Source organism: Oncorhynchus masou, chromosome 6 (assembly GCF_036934945.1).
Source record: "Oncorhynchus masou masou isolate Uvic2021 chromosome 6, UVic_Omas_1.1, whole genome shotgun sequence".
Classification (NCBI taxonomy): Eukaryota; Metazoa; Chordata; class Actinopteri; order Salmoniformes; family Salmonidae; genus Oncorhynchus; species Oncorhynchus masou.
The window spans coordinates 4,810,497-4,830,776 of NC_088217.1; the positions used below are offsets into that span (position 1 = coordinate 4,810,497).

Consider the following 20,280-nt stretch of genomic DNA (forward strand, 5'->3'; position numbering starts at 1 on the left):
GAGACTATAACAGGTTATAACATGTCCTCTGTAGTGCGGGGAGACTATAACAGGTTATAACATGTCCTCTGTAGTGCGGGGAGACTATAACAGGTTATAACATGTCCTCTGTAGTGCGGGGAGACTATAACAGGTTATAACATGTCCTCTGTAGTGCGGGGAGACAAACAGGTTATAACATGTCCTCTGTAGTGCGGGGAGACTATAACAGGTTATAACATGTCCTCTGTAGTGCGGGGAGACGGGGGCCTTCCAGGTGGTGATGGACAGTTATGTCAGAGAGGAGGAGGGGACAGGAGTCGTCCACCAGGCGCCATACTTTGGATCTGTGAGTATTTGATTTGTTGATTTTAATTATTGATTTGTTCACATCTGTACCGTACATATTTACATCAAACAAAGTGATCTGAGATCAGGTTGGTGGAGGGAAGGAATGACCTGAGATCAGGTTGGTGGAGGGAATGAATGATCTGAGATCAGATTGGTGGAGGGAATGAATGATCTGAGATCAGATTGGTGGTGGAGGAAATGAATGATCTGAGATCAGGTTGGTGGAGGGAATGAATGATCTGAGATCAGATTGGTGGAGGGAATGAATGATCTGAGATCAGATTGGTGGTGGAGGAAATGAATGATCTGAGATCAGGTTGGTGGAGGGAATGAATGACCTGAGATCAGGTTGGTGGAGGGAATGAATGATCTGAGATCAGGTTGGTGGTGGAGGGAATGATCTGAGATCAGGTTGGTGGTGGAGGGAATGAATGATCTGAGATCAGGTTGGTGGAGGAGGGAATGATCTGAGATCAGGTTGGTGGTGGAGGGAATGAATGACCTGAGATCAGGTTGGTGGTGGAGGGAATGAATGATCTGAGATCAGGTTGGTGGAGGGAATGAATGACCTGAGATCAGGTTGGTGGAGGGAATGAATGATCTGAGATCAGGTTGGTGGAGGGAATGAATGATCTGAGATCAGGTTGGTGGAGGGAATGAATGACCTGAGATCAGGTTGGTGGTGGAAGGAATGATCTGAGATCAGGTTGGTGGAGGGAATGAATGACCTGAGATCAGGTTGGTGGTGGAAGGAATGAATGATCTGAGATCAGGTTGGTGGAGGGAATGAATGACCTGAGATCAGATTGGTGGTGGAGGGAATGAATGATCTGAGATCAGGTTGGTGGAGGGAATGAATGATCTGAGATCAGGTTGGTGGAGGGAAGGAATGACCTGAGATCAGGTTGGTGGAGGGAATGAATGATCTGAGATCAGGTTGGTGGAGGGAATGAATGACCTGAGATCAGGTTGGTGGAGGGAATGAATGATCTGAGATCAGGTTGGTGGTGGAGGGAATGATCTGAGATCAGGTTGGTGGTGGAGGGAATGAATGATCTGAGATCAGGTTGGTGGAGGAGGGAATGATCTGAGATCAGGTTGGTGGTGGAGGGAATGAATGACCTGAGATCAGGTTGGTGGTGGAGGGAATGAATGATCTGAGATCAGGTTGGTGGTGGAGGGAATGAATGACCTGAGATCAGGTTGGTGGTGGAGGGAATGAATGATCTGAGATCAGGTTGGTGGAGGGAATGAATGACCTGAGATCAGGTTGGTGGTGGAAGGAATGAATGATCTGAGATCAGGTTGGTGGAGGGAATGAATGACCTGAGATCAGGTTGGTGGTGGAAGGAATGAATGATCTGAGATCAGGTTGGTGGTGGAGGGAATGAATGATCTGAGATCAGGTTGGTGGAGGGAATGAATGACCTGAGATCAGGTTGGTGGTGGAAGGAATGATCTGAGATCAGGTTGGTGGAGGGAATGAATGATCTGAGATCAGGGTGGTGGAGGGAATGAATGATCTGAGATCAGATTGGTGGTGGAGGGAATGAATGATCTGAGATCAGGTTGGTGGAGGGAATGAATGACCTGAGATCAGGTTGGTGGAGGGAATGAATGACCTGAGATCAGGTTGGTGGAGGGAATGAATGACCTGAGATCAGGTTGGTGGAGGGAATGAATGATCTGAGATCAGGTTGGTGGTGGAGGGAATGAATGATCTGAGATCAGGTTGGTGGTGGAGGGAATGAATGACCTGAGATCAGGTTGGTGGAGGGAATGAATGACCTGAGATCAGGTTGGTGGAGGGAATGAATGATCTGAGATCAGGGTGGTGGAGGGAATGAATGATCTGAGATCAGATTGGTGGAGGGAATGAATGACCTGAGATCAGGTTGGTGGTGGAGGGAATGAATGATCTGAGATCAGATTGGTGGTGGAGGGAATGAATGATCTGAGATCAGGTTGGTGGAGGGAATGAATGACCTGAGATCAGGTTGGTGGAGGGAATGAATGATCTGAGATCAGGTTGGTGGAGGGAATGAATGATCTGAGATCAGGTTGGTGGTGGAGGGAATGAATGATCTGAGATCAGATTGGTGGTGGAGGGAATGAATGATCTGAGATCAGGTTGGTGGTGGAGGGAATGAATGACCTGAGATCAGGTTGGTGGAGGGAATGAATGATCTGAGATCAGGTTGGTGGAGGGAATGAATGATCTGAGATCAGGTTGGTGGTGGAGGGAATGAATGACCTGAGATCAGGTTGGTGGTGGAGGGAATGAATGATCTGAGATCAGGTTGGTGGAGGGAATGAATGATCTGAGATCAGGTTGGTGGTGGAGGAAATGAATGATCTGAGATCAGGTTGGTGGAGGGAATGAATGATCTGAGATCAGGTTGGTGGAGGGAATGAATGATATGAGATCAGGTTGGTGGTGGAGGAAATGAATGATCTGAGATCAGGTTGGTGGAGGGAATGAATGATCTGAGATCAGGTTGGTGGTGGAAATGAATGATCTGAGATCAGGTTGGTGGAGGGAATGAATGATCTGAGATCAGGTTGGTGGAGGGAATGAATGGCCTGAGATCAGGTTGGTGGTGGAGGGAATGAATGACCTGAGATCAGGTTGGTGGTGGAGGGAATGAATGACCTGAGATCAGGTTGGTGGTGGAGGGAATGAATGATCTGAGATCAGGTTGGTGGAGGGAATGAATGATCTGAGATCAGGTTGGTGGAGGGAATGAATGATCTGAGATCAGGTTGGTGGAGGGAATGAATGATCTGAGATCAGGTTGGTGGAGGGAATGAATGATCTGAGATCAGGTTGGTGGAGGGAATGAATGGCCTGAGATCAGGTTGGTGGTGGAGGGAATGAATGACCTGAGATCAGGTTGGTGGTGGAGGGAATGAATGATCTGAGATCAGGTTGGTGGAGGGAATGAATGATCTGAGATCAGGTTGGTGGAGGGAATGAATGGCCTGAGATCAGGTTGGTGGTGGAGGGAATGAATGACCTGAGATCAGGTTGGTGGTGGAGGGAATGAATGACCTGAGATCAGGTTGGTGGTGGAGGGAATGAATGATCTGAGATCAGGTTGGTGGAGGAGGGAATGAATGATCTGAGATCAGGTTGGTGGAGGAGGGAATGAATGACCTGAGATCAGGTTGGTGGTGGAGGGAATGATCTGAGATCAGGTTGGTGGAGGGAATGAATGATCTGAGATCAGGTTGGTGGAGGAAATGAATGATCTGAGATCAGGTTGGTGGAGGGAATGAATGATCTGAGATCAGGTTGGTGGAGGGAATGAATGATCTGAGATCAGGTTGGTGGAGGGAATGAATGATCTGAGATCAGGTTGGTGGTGGAGGGAATGATCTGAGATCAGGTTGGTGGTGGAGGGAATGAATGATCTGAGATCAGGTTGGTGGAGGGAATGAATGACTTGAGATCAGGTTGGTGGTGGAGGGAATGAATGACAGACACTGACACAAACCACCACTAGTCATCCCTGGTATCCCTCTGCACCACACCGTAATCACAGTACCACATCATGCCGGCTTCTGACCGGCTCAGTATTCAGAGGGCTGTTTTGATTGGTTGGCGGTTGCCGGGTCGATTTGTAGAGTGGTTCTGTGTTCGATACTACAGAAAGGTAGAGGGATGTTGAGACTGTTTCTCTACCCCAGATGGCACCCTATTTCCTATATAGTGCACTACTTATTCCCCCTATTTCCTATATAGTGCACTACTTATTCCCCCTATTTCCTATGTAGTGCACTACTTATTCCCCCTATTCCCTATGTAGTGCACTACTTATTCCCCCTATTTCCTATATAGTGCACTACTTATTCCCCCTATTTCCTATATAGTGCACTACTTATTCCCCCTATTTCCTATATAGTGCACTACTTATTCCCCCTATTTCCTATATAGTGCACTACTTATTCCCCCTATTTCCTATATAGTGCACTACTTATTCCCCCTATTTCCTATATAGTGCACTACTTATTCCCCCTATTCCCTATGTAGTGCACTACTTATTCCCCCTATTCCCTATGTAGTGCACTACTTATTCCCCCTATTCCCTATGTAGTGCACTACTTATTCCCCCTATTCCCTATGTAGTGCACTACTTATTCCCCCTATTTCCTATGTAGTGCACTACTTATTCCCCCTATTTCCTATGTAGTGCACTACTTATTCCCCCTATTTCCTATGTAGTGCACTACTTATTCCCCCTATTCCCTATGTAGTGCACTACTTATTCCCCCTATTCCCTATGTAGTGCAGGTACAGCTGACTAGCAGTAGCTAACATAACCCCTAGTCGTCGCTGGTCCCTGGTAGCCCCTCTAGTCGTCCCCGGTAGCCCCGCTAGTCGTTACTGGTCCCCGGTAGCCCCGCTAGTCGTTACTGGTCCACGGTAGCCCCGCTAGTTGTTATTGGTCCCCGGTAGCCCCGCTAGTCGTCACTGGTCCCGGTAGCCCCGCTAGTCGTCGCTGGTCCCCGGTAGCCCCGCTAGTCGTCGCTGGTCCCCGGTAGCCCCGCTAGTCATCGCTGGTCCCCGGTAGCCCCGCTAGTCGTCGCTGGTCCCCGGTAGCCCCGCTAGTCGTCGCTGGTCCGCGGAAGCCCCTCTAGTCGTCGTTGGTCCCCGGTAGCCCCGCTAGTCGTCGTTGGTCCCCGGTAGCCCCGCTAGTCGTCGCTGGTCCCCGGTAGCCCCGCTAGTCGTCGCTGGTCCCCGGTAGCCCCGCTAGTCGTCGCTGGTCCCCGGTAGCCCCGCTAGTCGTCGCTGGTCCACGGTAGCCCCGCTAGTCGTTACTGGTCCACGGTAGCCCCGCTAGTCGTCGCTGGTCCCCGGTAGCCCCGCTAGTCGTCGCTGGTCCGCGGTAGCCCCGCTAGTCGTCGCTGGTCCCCGGTAGCCCCGCTAGTCGTCGCTGGTCCCCGGTAGCCCCGCTAGTCGTCGCTGGTCCCCGGTAGCCCCGCTAGTCGTCGCTGGTCCCCGGTAGCCCCGCTAGTCGTCGCTGGTCCCCGGTAGCCCCGCTAGTCGTCGCTGGTCCCCGGTAGCCCCGCTAGTCGTCGCTGGTCCCCGGTAGCCCCGCTAGTCGTCGCTGGTCCCCGGTAGCCCCGCTAGTCGTCGCTGGTCCCCGGTAGCCCCGCTAGTCGTTGCTGGTCCCCGGTAGCCCCGCTAGTCATTGCTGGTCCCCGGTAGCCCCGCTAGTCGTTACTTGTCCACGGTAGCCCCACTCGTCGTTACTGGAGCTACTGTCTGACTTGAGGGGTATCAGCTGCAGGTGTTCTTGACAAGGACAGACAGACAGTCCTAGGCTGGTAGGCTGGAGCTGATAATTATAACTATAACTTTCTACTCTCTCTCTCTCTCTCTCTCTCTCTCTCTCTCTCTGTGTCTGTCTCTGTGTCTGTCTCTGTGTCTGTCTCTGTGTCTGCCTCCGTGTCTGCCTCCGTGTCTGCCTCCGTGTCTGCCTCCGTGTCTGCCTCCGTGTCTGCCTCCGTGTCTGCCTCCGTGTCTGCCTCCGTGTCTGCCTCCGTGTCTGCTCCGTGTCTGCCTCCGTGTCTGCCTCCGTGTCTGCCTCCGTGTCTGCCTCCGTGTCTGCCTCCGTGTCTGCCTCCGTGTCTGCCTCCGTGTCTGCCTCCGTGTCTGCCTCCGTGTCTGCCTCCGTGTCTGCCTCCGTGTCTGCCTCCGTGTCTGCGTCTGTCTCTGTGTCTGTGTCTGTCTCTGTCTCTCTGCCTGTCTCTCTCTCTGCCTGTCTCTCTCTCTGCCTGTCTCTCTCTCTGCCTGTCTCTCTCTCTGCCTGTCTCTCTCTCTGCCTGTCTCTCTCTCTGCCTGTCTCTCTCTCTGCCTGTCTCTCTCTCTGCCTGTCTCTCTCTCTGCCTGTCTCTCTCTCTGCCTGTCTCTCTCTCTGCCTGTCTCTCTCTCTGCCTGTCTCTCTCTCTGCCTGTCTCTCTCTCTGCCTGTCTCTCTCTCTGCCTGTCTCTCTCTCTGCCTGTCTCTCTCTCTAAGCCTGTCTCTCTCTCTAAGCCTGTCTCTCTCTCTCTGCCTGTCTCTCTCTCTGCCTGTCTCTCTCTCTCTGCCTGTCTCTCTCTCTGCCTGTCTCTCTCTCTGCCTGTCTCTCTCTCTGCCTGTCTCTCTCTCTGCCTGTCTCTCTCTCTGCCTGTCTCTCTCTCTGCCTGTCTCTCTCTCTAAGCCTGTCTCTCTCTCTCTGCCTGTCTCTCTCTCTCTGCCTGTCTCTCTCTCTCTGCCTGTCTCTCTCTCTGCCTGTCTCTCTCTCTGCCTGTCTCTCTCTGTCTTCTCATTAAGATAGAATTGACTGCTATATGAATAAACATTCCTGCAGGAACACCAAGTGATTTGACCCATTTAAAAAACAGATTGGGCTTTAAAAAAATACATATATACCGAACTATAAAAATAAACGTGTTTGTCCCATGGTTCATGAGCTGAAATAAAATATAAGTTTGTGGTCGTTTGCTCATCTTTAAAAACACTGGTGCTGGGCGAATAAAGAATCCTAGTATAGAACACACTGTTAAAGCTCCTCCACGCACCCCTTTACAGGAGCAACATCCAGTCTAATGTAGAATATATATCTGTTACAGGAGGATCATCCAGTCTAATGTAGAATATATATCTGTTACAGGAGGATCATCCAGTCTAATGTATAATATATATCTGTTACAGGAGGATCATCCAGTCTAATGTATAATATATATCTGTTACAGGAGGATCATCCAGTCTAATGTATAATATATATCTGTTACAGGAGGATCATCCAGTCTAATGTATAATATATATCTGTTACAGGAGGATCATCCAGTCTAATGTAGAATATATATCTGTTACAGGAGGATCACATCATCCAGTCTAATGTATAATATATATCTGTTACAGGAGGATCATCCAGTCTAATGTAGAATATATATCTGTTACAGGAGGATCACATCATCCAGTCTAATGTATAATATATATCTGTTACAGGAGGATCATCCAGTCTAATGTATAATATATATCTGTTACAGGATGATCACATCATCCAGTCTAATGTAGAATATATATCTGTTACAGGAGGATCATCCAGTCTAATGTAGAATATATATCTGTTACAGGAGGATCACATCATCCAGTCTAATGTATAATATATATCTGTTACAGGAGGATCATCCAGTCTAATGTAGAATATATATCTGTTACAGGAGGATCATCCAGTCTAATGTAGAATATATATCTGTTACAGGAGGATCATCCAGTCTAATGTATAATATATATCTGTTACAGGAGGATCATCCAGTCTAATGTAGAATATATATCTGTTACAGGAGGATCATCCAGTCTAATGTATAATATATATCTGTTACAGGAGGATCATCCAGTCTAATGTATAATATATATCTGTTACAGGAGGATCATCCAGTCTAATGTAGAATATATATCTGTTACAGGAGGATCATCCAGTCTAATGTAGAATATATATCTGTTACAGGAGGATCATCCAGTCTAATGTAGAATATATATCTGTTACAGGAGGATCGTCCAGTCTAATGTAGAATATATATCTGTTACAGGAGGATCATCCAGTCTAATGTAGAATATATATCTGTTACAGGAGGATCATCCAGTCTAATGTAGAATATATATCTGTTACAGGAGGATCATCCAGTCTAATGTATAATATATATCTGTTACAGGATGATTACCGTGTGTGTATGGAGAACAACATCTGCCAGAGAGACCAGGCTCCCGTCTGTCCTGTCGACTCCTCTGGGTGCTTCACTGATGAAGTCACTGACTTTGTGGGACAGTATGTCAAGGTAGGTCTGTCTGTCTCTGTCTGTTTCTCTGTCTGTCTGTCTGTGTGTCTGTCTGTGTGTCTGTCTGTGTGTCTGTCTGTGTGTCTGTCTGTGTGTCTGTCTGTGTGTCTGTCTGTCTGTGTGTCTGTCTGTGTGTCTGTGTCTGTCTGTCTGTCTGTCTGTCTGTCTGGACGGATGTCTGTCTGTCTGTCTGTCTCTGTCTGTCTGGACGGATGTCTGTCTGTGTCTGTCTGTCTGTGTGTCTGTCTGTCTGGACGGATGTCTGTCTGTCTCTGTCTGTCTGTCTGGACGTCAGGACCACTGTAGCAGGAGTCAGGTGATTATTCTGGACCACTGACAGACCACATGGGTCAGTGTTTCACTGGGCCTACTGAAGTGTCAGTAGAGAGACGGGGGGGAAACACACCAGCCGTACTCTGATTGGTAGAGTCACAGCTGGTGCCGGTCTCCCCTCAGCCGTACTCTGATTGGTAGAGTCACAGCTGGTGCCGGTCTCCCCTCAGCCGTACTCTGATTGGTAGAGTCACAGCTGGTGCCGGTCTCCCCTCAGCCGTACTCTGATTGGTAGAGTCACAGCTGGTGCCGGTCTCCCCTCAGCCGTACTCTGATTGGTAGAGTCACAGCTGGTGCCGGTCTCCCCTCAGCCGTACTCTGATTGGTAGAGTCACAGCTGGTGCCGGTCTCCCCTCAGCCGTACTCTCTGATTGGTAGAGTCACAGCTGGTGCCGGTCTCCCCTCAGCCGTACTCTGATTGGTAGAGTCACAGCTGGTGCCGGTCTCCCCTCAGCCGTATTCTCTGATTGGTAGAGTCACAGCTGGTGCCGGTCTCCCCTCAGCCGTACTCTCTGATTGGTAGAGTCACAGCTGGTGCCGGTCTCCCCTCAGCCGTACTCTGATTGGTAGAGTCACAGCTGGTGCCGGTCTCCCCTCAGCCGTACTCTCTGATTGGTAGAGTCACAGCTGGTGCCGGTCTCCCCTCAGCCGTACTCTCTGATTGGTAGAGTCACAGCTGGTGCCGGTCTCCCTCAGCCGTACTCTGATTGGTAGAGTCACAGCTGGTGCCGGTCTCCCCTCAGCTGTACTCTCTGATTGGTAGAGTCACAGCTGGTGCCGGTCTCCCCTCAGCCGTACTCTCTGATTGGTAGAGTCACAGCTGGTGCCGGTCTCCCCTCAGCCGTACTCTCTGATTGGTAGAGTCACAGCTGGTGCCGGTCTCCCCTCAGCCGTACTCTCTGATTGGTAGAGTCACAGCTGGTGCCGGTCTCCCCTCAGCCGTACTCTCTGATTGGTAGAGTCACAGCTGGTGCCGGTCTCCCCTCAGCCGTACTCTCTGATTGGTAGAGTCACAGCTGGTGCCGGTCTCCCCTCAGCCGTACTCTGATTGGTAGAGTCACAGCTGGTGCCGGTCTCCCCTCAGCCGTACTCTCTGATTGGTAGAGTCACAGCTGGTGCCGGTCTCCCCTCAGCCGTACTCTGATTGGTAGAGTCACAGCTGGTGCCGGTCTCCCCTCAGCCGTACTCTCTGATTGGTAGAGTCACAGCTGGTGCCGGTCTCCCTCAGCCGTACTCTGATTGGTAGAGTCACAGCTGGTGCCGGTCTCCCCTCAGCCGTACTCTCTGATTGGTAGAGTCACAGCTGGTGCCGGTCTCCCTCAGCCGTACTCTGATTGGTAGAGTCACAGCTGGTGCCGGTCTCCCCTCAGCCGTACTCTCTGATTGGTAGAGTCACAGCTGGTGCCGGTCTCCCCTCAGCCGTACTCTCTGATTGGTAGAGTCACAGCTGGTGCCGGTCTCCCCTCAGCCGTACTCTCTGATTGGTAGAGTCACAGCTGGTGCCGGTCTCCCCTCAGCCGTACTCTCTGATTGGTAGAGTCACAGCTGGTGCCGGTCTCCCCTCAGCCGTACTCTCTGATTGGTAGAGTCACAGCTGGTGCCGGTCTCCCCTCAGCCGTACTCTCTGATTGGTAGAGTCACAGCTGGTGCCGGTCTCCCCTCAGCCGTATTCTCTGATTGGTAGAGTCACAGCTGGTGCCGGTCTCCCCTCAGCCGTATTCTCTGATTGGTAGAGTCACAGCTGGTGCCGGTCTCCCCTCAGCCGTACTCTGATTGGTAGAGTCACAGCTGGTGCCGGTCTCCCCTCAGCCGTACTCTCTGATTGGTAGAGTCACAGCTGGTGCCGGTCTCCCCTCAGCCGTACTCTGATTGGTAGAGTCACAGCTGGTGCCGGTCTCCCCTCAGCCGTACTCTCTGATTGGTAGAGTCACAGCTGGTGCCGGTCTCCCCTCAGCCGTACTCTGATTGGTAGAGTCACAGCTGGTGCCGGTCTCCCCTCAGCCGTACTCTCTGATTGGTAGAGTCACAGCTGGTGCCGGTCTCCCCTCAGCCGTACTCTGATTGGTAGAGTCACAGCTGGTGCCGGTCTCCCCTCAGCCGTACTCTCTGATTGGTAGAGTCACAGCTGGTGCCGGTCTCCCCTCAGCCGTACTCTCTGATTGGTAGAGTCACAGCTGGTGCCGGTCTCCCCTCAGCCGTACTCTGATTGGTAGAGTCACAGCTGGTGCCGGTCTCCCCTCAGCCGTACTCTCTGATTGGTAGAGTCACAGCTGGTGCCGGTCTCCCCTCAGCCGTACTCTGATTGGTAGAGTCACAGCTGGTGCCGGTCTCCCCTCAGCCGTACTCTGATTGGTAGAGTCACAGCTGGTGCCGGTCTCCCCTCAGCCGTACTCTGATTGGTAGAGTCACAGCTGGTGCCGGTCTCCCCTCAGCCGTACTCTCTGATTGGTAGAGTCACAGCTGGTGCCGGTCTCCCCTCAGCCGTACTCTCTGATTGGTAGAGTCACAGCTGGTGCCGGTCTCCCCTCAGCCGTACTCTGATTGGTAGAGTCACAGCTGGTGCCGGTCTCCCCTCAGCCGTACTCTCTGATTGGTAGAGTCACAGCTGGTGCCGGTCTCCCCTCAGCCGTACTCTCTGATTGGTAGAGTCACAGCTGGTGCCGGTCTCCCCTCAGCCGTACTCTCTGATTGGTAGAGTCACAGCTGGTGCCGGTCTCCCCTCAGCCGTACTCTCTGATTGGTAGAGTCACAGCTGGTGCCGGTCTCCCCTCAGCCGTACTCTCTGATTGGTAGAGTCACAGCTGGTGCCGGTCTCCCTCAGCCGTACTCTCTGATTGGTAGAGTCACAGCTGGTGCCGGTCTCCCCTCAGCCGTACTCTGATTGGTAGAGTCACAGCTGGTGCCGGTCTCCCCTCAGCCGTACTCTGATTGGTAGAGTCACAGCTGGTGCCGGTCTCCCCTCAGCCTTACTCTCTGATTGGTAGAGTCACAGCTGGTGCCGGTCTCCCCTCAGCCGTACTCTCTGATTGGTAGAGTCACAGCTGGTGCCGGTCTCCCCTCAGCCGTACTCTGATTGGTAGAGTCACAGCTGGTGCCGGTCTCCCCTCAGCCGTACTCTGATTGGTAGAGTCACAGCTGGTGCCGGTCTCCCCTCAGCCGTACTCTGATTGGTAGAGTCACAGCTGGTGCCGGTCTCCCCTCAGCCGTACTCTCTGATTGGTAGAGTCACAGCTGGTGCCGGTCTCCCCTCAGCCGTACTCTGATTGGTAGAGTCACAGCTGGTGCCGGTCTCCCCTCAGCCGTACTCTGATTGGTAGAGTCACAGCTGGTGCCGGTCTCCCCTCAGCCGTACTCTGATTGGTAGAGTCACAGCTGGTGCCGGTCTCCCCTCAGCCGTACTCTGATTGGTAGAGTCACAGCTGGTGCCGGTCTCCCCTCAGCTGTACTGTAGTTCGTTGGTAGCCTTGATATGACGACAAAAATAGTTTAAGTGGATTTTAAATAACCTTCAGTTAAAAAAAAAAAAAAAACTCACTTTTTGGAATTGGTAGTTTGACCTAATTTAGTTTTAAGAGACCACACAACATTTGATGTCATAGTTCATCTCGCCGCCATCACCATCTGGGATTTGAACTGGCAACCCTTCGATTTACGACTGGCCTGCTTCTCTAACCTTGAGGCTCCTGCTGTGCCTTTTATGAGGAGGTTAGCACCGGGTTTAACACATCTGCCAGGCGAAGCAGGCAGGCAGCAGGGCCCGAGAATAGATATGAACCACCTGGGATTTGAACTGGCTGCCCTTCTTTTGACTGGCCCACTTCTCTAACCTGGAGTCATTTTGGGGTTAACGCATCTGAAGGACCCAGAGAGTTGATGCACCGCGTTGTCCCAGGCGGCGTTGATGTTGGAGGTTAAGAAACACGCACTGGACACACACACACTCACACTGGACACACACACACTGGACACACACACACTGGACACACACACACTGGACACACACACACACACTGGACACACACACACTGGACACACACTGGACACACACACACACACACACTGGACACACACACACACACACATTTGACCCGTTTCCACTAATCTGAATCAGTCCGTTCTCCTGTTTTAGAAAGATAATTTGTAGAAAGCAAGACAAGCCTGGAGAGTATATGAGCCGCTATAGGGAAAGTAAAAAGTAACAGGAATTAAATAATGTTACCTTGTAGAAGAGCGTGTGAAAAATGGTGTTACCTAACAGAGTAATTGCTGGTTTGATGTCCTATAATTAACATGAAGTGTAAAGGAGAACAGTTAAACCCTTCTCCTCTCCTATCTCTCTGTCAGCTGGTACTGAACTGTATTCTGGGATATGTCTGTCTCCTCTCCTATCTCTCTGTCAGCTGGTACTGAACTGTATTCTGGGATATGTCTGTATCCTCTCCTATCTCTCTTTAGTCTGTCATTGTGATTCTGTTTGTTGTATAAGGGTGGCAAAATCACGTAAACTTCCCAAATTCCCAGGTTTTTCAAAAAATAAAAAATAGTTGTTGGAGGATTCCCAGAATCAGGAAGGAGTAAGCAGGGAGGGAAATCCTTCCACTCTAATTTCTGATAAACCCGGGAAGTTGGGTGAAGTTTTCAGCCGAGCAGCAATCTCACAGGCTTTCCCTCTTCCCGTAGGACGCTGACAAGAACATCATCAAATGGCTGAAGGAACGAGGTCGTCTGGTCAACAGCGGCTCTTTCAAGCACAGCTACCCTTTCTGTTGGAGGTCAGTTGCTACCCTTTCTGTTGGAGGTCAGTTGCTACCCTTTCTGTTGGAGGTCAGTTGCTACCCTTTCTGTTGGAGGTCAGTCGCTACCCTTTCTGTGGGAGGTCAGTCGCTACCCTTTCTGTTGGAGGTCAGTTGCTACCCTTTCTGTTGGAGGTCAGTCGCTACCCTTTCTGTTGGAGGTCAGTCGCTACCCTTTCTGTTGGAGGTCAGTCGCTACCCTTTCTGTTGGAGGTCAGTCGCTACCCTTTCTGTTGGAGGTCAGTCGCTACCCTTTCTGTTGGTCAGTCGCTACCCTTTCTGTTGGAGGTCAGTCGCTACCCTTTCTGTTGGAGGTCAGTTGCTACCCTTTCTGTTGGTCAGTCGCTACCCTTTCTGTTGGAGGTCAGTCGCTACCCTTTCTGTTGGAGGTCAGTCGCTACCCTTTCTGTTGGTCAGTCGCTACCCTTTCTGTTGGAGGTCAGTCGCTACCCTTTCTGTTGGAGGTCAGTCGCTACCCTTTCTGTTGGAGGTCAGTCGCTACCCTTTCTGTTGGGAGGTCAGTCGCTACCCTTTCTGTTGGAGGTCAGTCGCTACCCTTTCTGTTGGAGGTCAGTCGCTACCCTTTCTGTTGGAGCTCAGTCGCTACCCTTTCTGTTGGAGGTCAGTCGCTACCCTTTCTGTTGGAGGTCAGTCGCTACCCTTTCTGTTGGAGGTCAGTCGCTACCCTTTCTGTTGGAGGTCAGTCGCTACCCTTTCTGTTGGAGGTCAGTCGCTACCCTTTCTGTTGGAGGTCAGTCGCTACCCTTTCTGTTGGAGGTCAGCCGCTACCCTTTCTGTTGGAGGTCAGTCGCTACCCTTTCTGTTGGTCAGTCGCTACCCTTTCTGTTGGAGGTCAGTCGCTACCCTTTCTGTTGGAGGTCAGTCGCTACCCTTTCTGTTGGTCAGTCGCTACCCTTTCTGTTGGAGGTCAGTCGCTACCCTTTCTGTTGGAGGTCAGTCGCTACCCTTTCTGTTGGTCAGTCGCTACCCTTTCTGTTGGAGGTCAGTTGCTACCCTTTCTGTTGGAGGTCAGTTGCTACCCTTTCTGTTGGTCAGTTGCTACCCTTTCTGTTGGAGGTCAGTCGCTACCCTTTCTGTTGGAGGTCAGTCGCTACCCTTTCTGTTGGAGGTCAGTCGCTACCCTTTCTGTTGGAGGTCAGTCGCTACCCTTTCTGTTGGAGGTCAGTCGCTACCCTTTCTGTTGGAGGTCAGTCGCTACCCTTTCTGTTGGAGGTCAGTCGCTACCCTTTCTGTTGGAGGTCAGTCGCTACCCTTTCTGTTGGTCAGTCGCTACCCTTTCTGTTGGTCAGTCGCTACCCTTTCTGTTGGTCAGTCGCTACCCTTTCTGTTGGAGGTCAGTCGCTACCCTTTCTGTTGGAGGTCAGTCGCTACCCTTTCTGTTGGTCAGTTGCTACCCTTTCTGTTGGAGGTCAGTCGCTACCCTTTCTGTTGGAGGTCAGTCGCTACCCTTTCTGTTGGTCAGTCGCTACCCTTTCTGTTGGTCAGTCGCTACCCTTTCTGTTGGAGGTCAGTCGCTACCCTTTCTGTTGGAGGTCAGTCGCTACCCTTTCTGTTGGAGGTCAGTCGCTACCCTTTCTGTTGGAGGTCAGTCGCTACCCTTTCTGTTGGAGGTCAGTCGCTACCCTTTCTGTTGGAGGTCAGCCGCTACCCTTTCTGTTGGAGGTCAGCCGCTACCCTTTCTGTTGGAGGTCAGTCGCTACCCTTTCTGTTGGAGGTCAGTCGCTACCCTTTCTGTTGGAGGTCAGTCGCTACCCTTTCTGTTGGAGGTCAGTCGCTACCCTTTCTGTTGGAGGTCAGTCTTCCTTAGGAACTCACAAGAAAACACTTCCTGGTAGGTCTGTCTGATGGCCTTCCCACTGACCTCCCAGACGCTGGTCGCGTTAAATCACAGATGGGACGAAGAGAAGATCAACTCTCCCTCTTCTCTCCCTCATCTTCCTCTATCTCTCTCTCTTCCTCTCCTCCGCTACCTCTCTTCCTCCTCCTCTACCTCACCCTCTACGTCTGACACTACTTTAGCTACTTTGAAGAATCTCAAATAGAAAATATATTCTGATTTAACACTTTTTTTGTGGTTACTACATGATTCCATATGTGTTATTTCATAGTGTTGATGTCTTCACTATTATTCTACAATGTAAAATAAATAAATAAATAAAAACCTTGGAATGAGTAGGTGTGTCCAAACTTTTTATTGGTTGTGTGTAATATATGTTTGTATCCTACAGATCTGACACTCCTCTGATCTACAAGGCTGTTCCCAGCTGGTTTATTCGGGTCGAACACATGGTGGAGAAGCTGCTGGAAAACAATGACAAATGCTACTGGTAAGACCCGTTACAAGACCTAATATCCTCATTACTTCTGTCCTACCGTACAGTCCAGTCCTACTGCTAAGACCTGCTATCTACTACAAGATGGTCGCCTCACTTCGAGTTCGTAGGAAACTATGCAGTATTTAGTTTTTTTTTCTGTTTAGTTTTTTACATTGTTACTCTTATACTATTGGAGATAAGATTGAAGTCAACGTACCAACATTACGACCAGGAATACGACTTTCCCGAAGCGGATCCTCTGTTCGGACCACCACCCTGGACAATGGATCGGATCCTCTGTTCGGACCACCACCCTGGACAATGGATCGGATCCTCTGTTCGGACCACCACCCAGGACAATGGATCGGATCCTCTGTTCGGACCACCACCCAGGACAATGGATCGGATCCTCTGTTCGGACCACCACCCTGGACAATGGATCGGATCCTCTGTTCGGACCACCACCCAGGACAATGGATCGGATCCTCTGTTCGGACCACCACCCAGAACAATGGATCTAATTCCAGTAGTCGACCCAAAACAACGGTGCCGCAGACACGGCAGACGGCACGGCCTCCTGGTCAGGCTTCGTAGACGTGCACATCGCCCACCGCTCCCGAGTATACTACTCACCAATGTCCAGTCTTTGGACAACAAGGTAGACAAAATTCGAGCAAGGGTTGCCTTCCAGAGAGACATCAGAGGTTGTAACATTCTCTGTTTCACTGAAACATGACTCTCTCTGGATACGTTGTCGGAATCGGTTCAGCCACCGAGCTTCTCCGTGCATCTTGCCGACAGAGATGAACATGAACGAGATGTGTATGCTTCATGATTAACGACTCATGGTGTAACCATAACAACATACAGTCCTCCAGCTCACCGGACCTAGAATTCGTTACAATCACATGCCGGCCATATTACCTCCCAAGAGAATCTGTCCTTCTGCCCCTGAACAAGGCAGTTAACCCACTGTTCCCCGACTCCGGGATGCTGGCCTTCTCGGCAGAGTTGCAAAGAAAAACCATATCTCTGTCCAGTGTCTGTGTTCTTTTGCCCATCTTAATCTTTTATTTTTATTGGGCAGTCTGAGATATGGCTTTTTCTTTGCAACTCTGCCTTGACGTCCAGCATTTCAGAGTTGCTGCTTCACTGTTGAATTTGAGACGGGTATTTTGCGGGTACTATTTAATGAAGCTGCCAGTTGAGGACTTGTGAGGCGTCTGTTTCTCAAACTAGATACTAGTGTACCTGTCCTCTTGCTCAGGTGTGCACCGGGGCCTCCCACTCCTCTTTCTATTCCGGTTAGGACCCGTTTGCGCTGTTCTGTGAAGGGAGTAGTACACAGCGCTGTACGAGATCTTCAGTTTCTTGGGAATTTCTCGCATGGAATAGCCTTCATTTCTCAGAACAAGAATAGACTGAATAGAATAGAATAGACTGAGTTTCAGAAGAAAGTTCTTCATTTCTTGCCATTTTGAGCCTGTAATCGAACCCACAAATGCTGATGCTCCAGATACTCAATTAGTCTAACGAAAGCCAGTTCTATTGCTTCTTTAATCAGAACAACAGTTTTCAGCTGTGCTAACATAATTGCAAAATGGTTTTCTAATGATCAATTAGCCTTTTAACCTCTAGCGTCGAGCAATCCCGTATCCGGGAGCGTAATCATAGCCTCAATCTCATTACCATAACGCAACGTTTCCTATTCATGAAAGTCGCAAATTAAATTAAATAAATATATTGAAACACAAGCTTAGCCTTTTGTTAACAACACTGTCATCTCAGATTTTCAAAATATGCTTTAACCAAAGCTACACAAGCATTTCTGTAAGAGTATTGATAGCCTAGCATAGCATTAAGCCTAGCATTCAGCATGCAACATTTTCACAAAAACAAGAAAAGCATTCAAATAAAATCATTTACCTTTGAAGAACTTCGGATGCTTTCAATGACGAGACTCAGTTAGATAGCAAATGTTCATTTTTTTCCCCAAAATATTATTTGTGTAAGAGAAATAGCTCCGTTTTGTTCATCACGTTTGGCTAAGAAAAAAACCCGAAAATGCAGTCAACACAACGCCAAACTCCATAGCTCCATAATATCAACAGAAACATGGCAAACGTTGTTTAGAATCAATCCTCAAGGTGTTTTTCACAATTCTATTTTATGAAAAATCATTCCTGGCAGTCGGTTTCTCATCAAAGGCAAACGGAAAAATACTGCAGCTGGAGATTACGCAATAATTGCGACGGAGGACACCAAGCGACCACCTGGTCAATCTTCCAATGATATACAAATACGTCACAATGCTGTAGACACCTTGGGGAAAACGTGGAAAACGTAAGCTGACTCCTAGCTCCTCCACAGCCATATAAGGAGTCATTGGCATGAGGCGGTTTCAAAAAATGTGGCACTTCCTGATTTGATTTTTATCTGGGTTTCGCCTGTAACATCAGTTCTGTGGCACTCACAGACAATATCTTTGCAGTTTTGGAAACGTCAGTGTTTCCTTTCCAAAGCTGTCAATTATATGCATAGTCGAGCATTTTTCGTGACAAAATATCTTGTTTAAAACGGGAACGTTTTTCATCCAAAATTTAAAAGAGCGCCCCCTATATCGAAGAAGTTAAAATGATAAACTTGGATTAGCTAACACAACGTGCCATTGGGCCTCTGTACGCCTATGTAGATATTCCATTAAAAATCTGCCGTTTCCAGCTACAAAAGTCATTTACAACATTAACAATGTCTACACTGTATTTCTGCTCAATTTGATGTTATTTTAATGGACAACAAAATAAGCTTTTTCAAAAACAAGGAAATGGATAAGTGACCCCAAACGTAGTGAAAATGGGGGGCGTACGGCATCGGCGTACAAATCTGGATTTGACCTCCGGAGGCTCAACAATTGCATCACACCGTCTGTACGGAGCCTCAGGTTCCGCATTCCCGGATCGAACATCGGCTGTAACTCCCTGTCGCTGCAGCAGCCATTTGGTTCGCTGCAGTAGGACCCCTCCACCTACACCCTCATGCCGAACCCCTCCACCTACACCCTCATGCCGAACCCCTCCATCTACACCCTCATGCCGAACCCCTCCATCTACACCCTCATGCCGAACCCCTCCATCTGCACCCTCATGCCGAACCCCTCCATCTGCACCCTCATGCCGAACCCCTCCATCTGCACCCTCATGCCGAACCCCTCCACCTGCACCCTCATGCCGAACCCCTCCACATGCACCCTCATGCCGAACCCCTCCACCTACACCCTCAAGCCGAACCCCTCCACCTGCACCCTCAAGCCGAACCCCTCCACCTGCACCCTCAAGCCGAACCCCTCCACCTGCACCCTCATGCCGAACCCCTCCACCTGCACCCTCATGCCGAACCCCTCCACCTGCACCCTCATGCCGAACCCCTCCACCTGCACCCTCATGCCGAACCCCTCCACCTGCACCCTCATGCCGAACCCCTCCACCTGCACCCTCATGCCGAACCCCTCCACCTGCACCCTCATGCCGAACCCCTCCACCTGCACCCTCATGCCGAACCCCTCCACCTGCACCCTCATGCCGAACCCCTCCACCTGCACCCTCATGCCGAACCCCTCCACCTGCACCCTCATGCCGAACCCCTCCACCTGCACCCTCATGCCGAACCCCTCCACCTGCACCCTCATGCCGAACCCCTCCACCTGCACCCTCATGCCGAACCCCTCCACCTGCACCCTCATGCCGAACCCCTCCACCTGCACCCTCATGCCGAACCCCTCCACCTGCACCCTCATGCCGAACCCCTCCACCTGCACCCTCATGCCGAACCCCTCCACCTGCACCCTCATGCCGAACCCCTCCACCTGCACCCTCATGCCGAACCCCTCCACCTGCACCCTCATGCCGAACCCCTCCACCTGCACCCTCATGCCGAACCCCTCCACCTGCACCCTCATGCCGAACCCCTCCACCTGCACCCTCATGCCGAACCCCTCCACCTGCACCCTCATGCCGAACCCCTCCACCTGCACCCTCATGCCGAACCCCTCCACCTGCACCCTCATGCCGAACCCCTCCACCTGCACCCTCATGCCGAACCCCTCCACCTGCACCCTCATGCCGAACCCCTCCACCTGCACCCTCATGCCGAACCCCTCCACCTCCACCCTCATGCCGAACCCCTCCACCTGCACCCTCATGCCGAACCCCTCCACCTGCACCCTCATGCCGGACCCCTCCACCTCCACCCTCATGCCGGACCCCTCCACCTCCACCCTCATGCCGGACCCCTCCACCTACACCCTCATGCCGAACCCCTCCATCTACACTCCATACATCATGATATTCTCAGCTACAGGGATCTGTACTGAGGATACTTCTGGTTCTTTGTGAGATGACCTCTCTTCTTGTTGACTATAGCTAGTGTCCTGTTGACTATAGCTAGTGTCCTGTTGACTATAGCTAGTGTCCTGTTGACTATAGCTAGTGTCCTGTTGACTATAGCTAGTGTCCTGTTGACTATAGCTAGTGTCCTGTTGACTATAGCTAGTGTCCTGTTGACTATAGCTAGTGTCCTGTTGACTATAGCTAGTGTCCTGTTGACTATAGCTAGTGTCCTGTTGACTATAGCTAGTGTCCTGTTGACTATAGCTAGTGTCCTGT

The 20,280-nt window shown here is 50.7% G+C and overlaps 1 protein-coding gene across 2 annotated transcripts in view; it reads left to right on the forward strand.

Annotated features, from left to right (window-relative positions):
• iars1 (isoleucyl-tRNA synthetase 1) overlaps positions 1–20,280 on the forward strand; it is a 166,846-nt gene that overhangs the window by 40,964 nt on the left and 105,602 nt on the right. For both annotated transcript variants that reach the window (XM_064967436.1, XM_064967435.1), the window contains exons 10-13: positions 233–328; positions 8,035–8,157; positions 13,171–13,262; positions 15,533–15,631. In XM_064967436.1, the coding sequence (XP_064823508.1) occupies positions 233–328; positions 8,035–8,157; positions 13,171–13,262; positions 15,533–15,631 (410 nt within the window). The remainder of the gene's footprint in view (positions 1–232; positions 329–8,034; positions 8,158–13,170; positions 13,263–15,532; positions 15,632–20,280) is intronic.